Below are 4,843 nucleotides of genomic sequence, written 5' to 3'. Positions count from 1 at the left end.
TATAAAAAACAGTCCCTCCTATTTCCGCTGTCTAACTCTCTACGTTTCTCCCTGAAGTATGCCCTCTTTAACTCCCATCTAACAGATACAAACGTATTGGGTTGGTATAAGCGTAGGCTAGAGGGAGGATCCACCATATTCCTTTAGACCAGTCAGTTCCTTTGAGATCTGTGATATGGGGGAGTGAAGGAAAAGCCCATTTGGGGTTAGGAGGAGGAGGGGAGAGAACAGGATGACATTCCAGGGGGTTCTGTGTTCTGATTGGACACGTTGGCGTTCTAACTCTAGGAGGATTGCAGTAGATGAGTTGTCCTAGCAGGTGATTGGCTACAAGGCATCGGAGGGTCCCAGGGGAGGGGCGGGGGGACCAGGAACAGCTTCTGCAGTCACCGTAGACACGCCTCTCTCTCACGGCTGCACGTCCAGATACACACACACACACACACACACAAAATATGTGTAAATGTGCTAATGGATTGTGTGTCACGACAGCTTAACACCTTCAACATGCCATTGAAATTCAAATGTTAACCTTTTAAGTCATCTCAGATATCAAATATGATTGGTACTGCAGATGTTATAGAATAATAATAATAACACATGTAAATAGCATAAGATGCCTAACATTTAAAAACTAACCACTTCAAACACCTAAAATAGCCCCATCTGATGAAATAACCATTGTTCACGTTCACCACTAAGTTCGTGAGCTTAGAATGATAAGGTTCTATCTCTGTTTAGAATGATAAGGTTCTATCTCTGTTTAGAATGATAAGGTTCTATCTCCGTTTAGAATGATAAGGTTCTATCTCCGTTTAGAATGTTAAGGTTCTATCTCTGTTTAGAATGATAAGGTTCTATCTCCGTTTAGAATGATAAGGTTCTATCTCCGTTTAGGGCAGTTCAGAGATATTGAGCGTCAAAGTTTTTACATTCCATTATGTTTTGTGAGATGGAACCTTTGTATTTTATTAATGACTAACTCAAAAATGTCAACATTTTAAAAATAACACCACACCGGCATTAATAAACACCTAATAGATCAGATTATGTAAAAAAACTCAATTTTGACCAAAAATGGAGATAGAACCTTATAATTCTAACGTCACGAGTAGTCCCCATAGCTACCTGGTCGTTGGGGGGCTTCTTGTCTCCGTTGATGGCATGCAGAAGCACCGCCTCATCTGTGTTGTCACTCTTCATCTCCATGACGATGTTGTTTTTGTTCGCCTTCTCCTTAGTGCTGCAGGAGGGAGCGATGATCAACGTTTATAACACCTTTATGACACCTTTACGACACCTTTATGACACCTTTATGACACCTTTATAACACCTTTATGACACCTTTATGACACCTTTATGACACCTTTATAACACCTTTATGACACCTTTATGACACCTTTATGACACCTTTATGACACCTTTATAACACCTTTATGACACCTTTATAACACCTTTATGACACCTTTATGACACCTTTATGACACCTTTATAACACCTTTATAACCCAATATGCTGCTGACTCATCCTATGGTGCAGTGACCTCAGTAGAGTGATTAGAGGATTATGAAAACTAGCTGCCTTCTGTGATATCTCTTTGATGGAGAAAAACCCTTCTGAAAAAAACAACTTGCTTTCTTCCTTCCTCAAGCACTGTGATTGGTGATGGCCCCTTGTTCTTAATCTGATGTTTTACTTACAATGACTGATATATTCACTTAGTTAAACAAATGTACTTATTGTAAGTTGCTTTGGATAAAAGCGTCTGCTAAATGTCTTAAAGGTAAAATGTAAACGTTCTCATATCAGTCACAAGAGCCAGTGAAGCATTTTCTATTGGCTGAACTTTGAACTTCAAATGGACTGTTGCCTAGTAACCTGAACACAAACATGTAGTCTAATTAACGGTCATTTAGTAGAACATCTGTGCGGCGGAGTGATACATATAGTTAAAAGTCCCAGTGCTGTTATACTGTATATCAGCACTCATGGAATGCCTCTTGTCCAATCAAATTACTTGGTCGGAACTAACTGTTGTATAATGGACAACAACAATAGTTCCTTTACATTATATACCAACATAACATGTTGCCAGGCAACCAGTTGTTATCAGTCCAGTAAAATAAGGGACAATTTGAAGCTCATTGGCGCACACTCTTTAAATATACCACTCTGGTGGGATAGGGAGAGAGAGAGAGAGACTCACAGGTATAGGGAGAGAGAGAGAGAGAGAGAGAGATGGAGAGAGAGACAGAGAGAGAGAGAGAGAGAGAGGGAGAGAGAGAGAGAGAGAGACTCACAGGTATAGGGAGAGACAGAGAGAGAGAGAGACTCACAGGTATAGGGAGAGAGAGAGAGAGAGAGAGAGACTCACAGGTATAGGGAGAGAGAGACAGAGAGAGAGAGAGACTCACAGGTATAGGGAGAGAGGGAGAGAGAGAGAGAGAGAGAGAGACTCACAGGTCTTGCTTGCCCGACCGTCCACAGGGGATCTTGCCCTTCTTGTAGAGGAAGTAGAGAACACTGCCCAGGATGGCCAGCAGCAGGATGCAGATGATGATGACAGCGATGATGACTCCGTTGCCCTCTGGTGGCAGAGAAACAGAGGTGCACGCAACCACGGGTCATTCATTGGTAGTTCAGTTGGGAGAAAGTGCGTCGTGCAAGACAATGAAGGGTGCAGATGGAACAGGCTGTGAAACAGGTCGTGCAGCATCAGAGGGTGACACAGAACCATACAGAGCAAGCGTGTGCACCAGTGGAGGCTGGTGGAGGTAGACATCAGTGGAGAGGCTGGCGGAGGCAGGGCTCATTGTATGCAATGCATGAGACGGTTGGATACCATTCCTCATTTCATTCCATTTCCATTACAATGAGCCCGTCCTCCGATTTCTACCTCCACCAGCCTCTCCACTGGCGTGTACAGTAGCATAGCTCATAAGGAAGTGCATGGCATGCACAGGGTGGGATCAGTGGTGGCTGGTGGAGAGAGAAATGAGGGTGTCTTCAGGAGACGCAGTGCTGAGGGGCAGAAGATGTCTCAGGAGGAGCAGTTGAGGTGTAACCTGAAGAGATGGGTCCTTTAATGGGGTGGAAAGATCAGTGAGGACTAGCCAAGACAGGACAGCCCTACTCCCAGCAGCCTCTGCTGCCCTACAGGCTTGAGATAGGAGGTGGCATGACAGAGAGAGAGAGAGAGAGAGAGAGAGAGAGAGGTGAGAGGAGAGAGAGAGAGAGAGAGAGAGAGAGAGAGAGAGAGAGAGAGAGAGAGAGAGAGAAGAGAGAGAGAGAGAGAGAGGAAGAAAGAGAGAACATCCAGGATGCCGTGTGTGGTGAGTGGAGGAGGTGGAGAGGCGTGCAGTCCAGTGTGTGTGTGTGTGTGTGTGTGTGTGTGTGTGTGTGTGTGTGTGTGTGTGGATGGTGAAAGCAGCATCCATTTCAAGTGCACAGGATGTGGTTGGTGGGGGATGGATGGGTGTTGGGAACATTACGTGAGTTTAGAATGATAAGGTTCTATCTCCGTTTAGGGTAGTTCAGAGATATTGAGCGTCAAAGTTTTTACATTCCATTATGTTTTGTGTATTTTATTAATTACTAACTCAAAAAATGTCAACATTTAAAAAAATAATTAATAAACACCTAATGGATCAGATTATGTAAAAAAAACTCAATTTTGACACAAAATGGAGATAGAACCTTATAATTCTAAACGTCACGATTAGGTACAAACCTTTGACGACCTTCTTCGGGGGGGCTGGAGGAGGGGGGGGCTGTGTCAGGTGGTAGTACTGAGACAGACAGCAGGACACAGTTACCCAGAGAGTAGAGAACAGCTGTTCTGTGGTTGTAACTGCATGTCCTACTTCAGATGACACAGGGGCAAAAGGGGGCAAAACCCCCGTTCCTTTGCCCTGCCTCTCACAATGTGCCCTCCTCGGATATTTGTTTTTTTCGCAACCCGGAACTGTTTAATCTCATTGAGCAAGAAGAAGAAGAGAGAGACCTTACAGGTCAGGGTTTTCCCTCAGAGCAGCTGAGAGAGCGTTAGACTTCCTGGCATGACGTTAGCACATCTGCGGACTCTACGTATTAGATTCACGTTGGGTTGACAGCCAGGATGAGTTGCAGTTGCCGTACTCTTCCTTCGTTTCCTTAAGCTCAGGCATTGGTCTTCCATTTTTAATCACCCAGTTTTGATTAAAGTCCAATTTTGAGACATTTTTAAGGTTTGATATATTAGAACGCTTTCCATTTTTGCAGCGCTGGACGTTTTTTTATTAGAGCAGCTAATGTGCCTCAGTCAAGCAGACGTGATAGCTCCCTGCCGCCCCTGGTGCTTTTTCATTGCAGTTTGTAACAGGCACGTTTTTAAGAAAGTGATTACATTTCTCCAGCCCCATCTCTCAGCTGTTAACCAAAGAAGTTGTGGGGAGTCCTTGTGGAGAGCTTTGTTGTTTGAATCCCAGATTGCCCCTTTAATGCCATTACAATGTTACAATGTCCCAGTTAAGTGTTATCTTACCTGTAGTGGTGGTAGCAGAGGTAGTAGTAGAAGAGGTAGTGGTATGGGGAACTGAAAACAGGGAGAGGGAGGGAGGGAGGGAGAGGGAGAGGGAGGGAGGGAGAGGGAGGGAGAGGGAGGGAGGGAGAGGGAGAGGGGAGAGAGAGGGAGGGAGGGAGGGAGAGAGGGAGAGGAGGGAGGGAGGGAGGGAGGGAGGGAGAGAGAGGGAGAGGGAGAGGGAGAGGGAGGGAGGGGGAGGGAGGGAGAGGGAGAGGGAGGGAGGGAGAGGGAGGGGAGGGAGAGGGAGGGAGGGAGAGGGAGAGAGAGGGAGAGGGAGAGGGA

General features: G+C 45.4%; 1 protein-coding gene across 1 annotated transcript in view; it reads right to left on the bottom strand.

The window, feature by feature from the left end:
• Positions 1-312: 312 nt before the first annotated feature.
• Positions 313-4,843, bottom strand: part of mcamb (melanoma cell adhesion molecule b) — a gene marked incomplete at both ends in the record, with an annotated part of 41,586 nt that continues 37,055 nt past the window's right edge. Inside the window, 5 exons of the mRNA XM_080549074.1 lie at positions 313-327; positions 1,129-1,243; positions 2,461-2,598; positions 3,731-3,788; positions 4,523-4,573. Of these exons, the coding sequence (XP_080405200.1) occupies positions 313-327; positions 1,129-1,243; positions 2,461-2,598; positions 3,731-3,788; positions 4,523-4,573 (377 nt within the window). The remainder of the gene's footprint in view (positions 328-1,128; positions 1,244-2,460; positions 2,599-3,730; positions 3,789-4,522; positions 4,574-4,843) is intronic.

Source organism: Nansenia antarctica (assembly GCF_963989245.1).
Source record: "Nansenia antarctica genome assembly, chromosome: 19".
Taxonomy (NCBI): Eukaryota; Metazoa; Chordata; class Actinopteri; order Argentiniformes; family Microstomatidae; genus Nansenia; species Nansenia antarctica.
The sequence above is the reverse complement of the archived record's forward strand: the minus strand, read 5'-3'. Positions and strand labels throughout refer to the sequence as shown.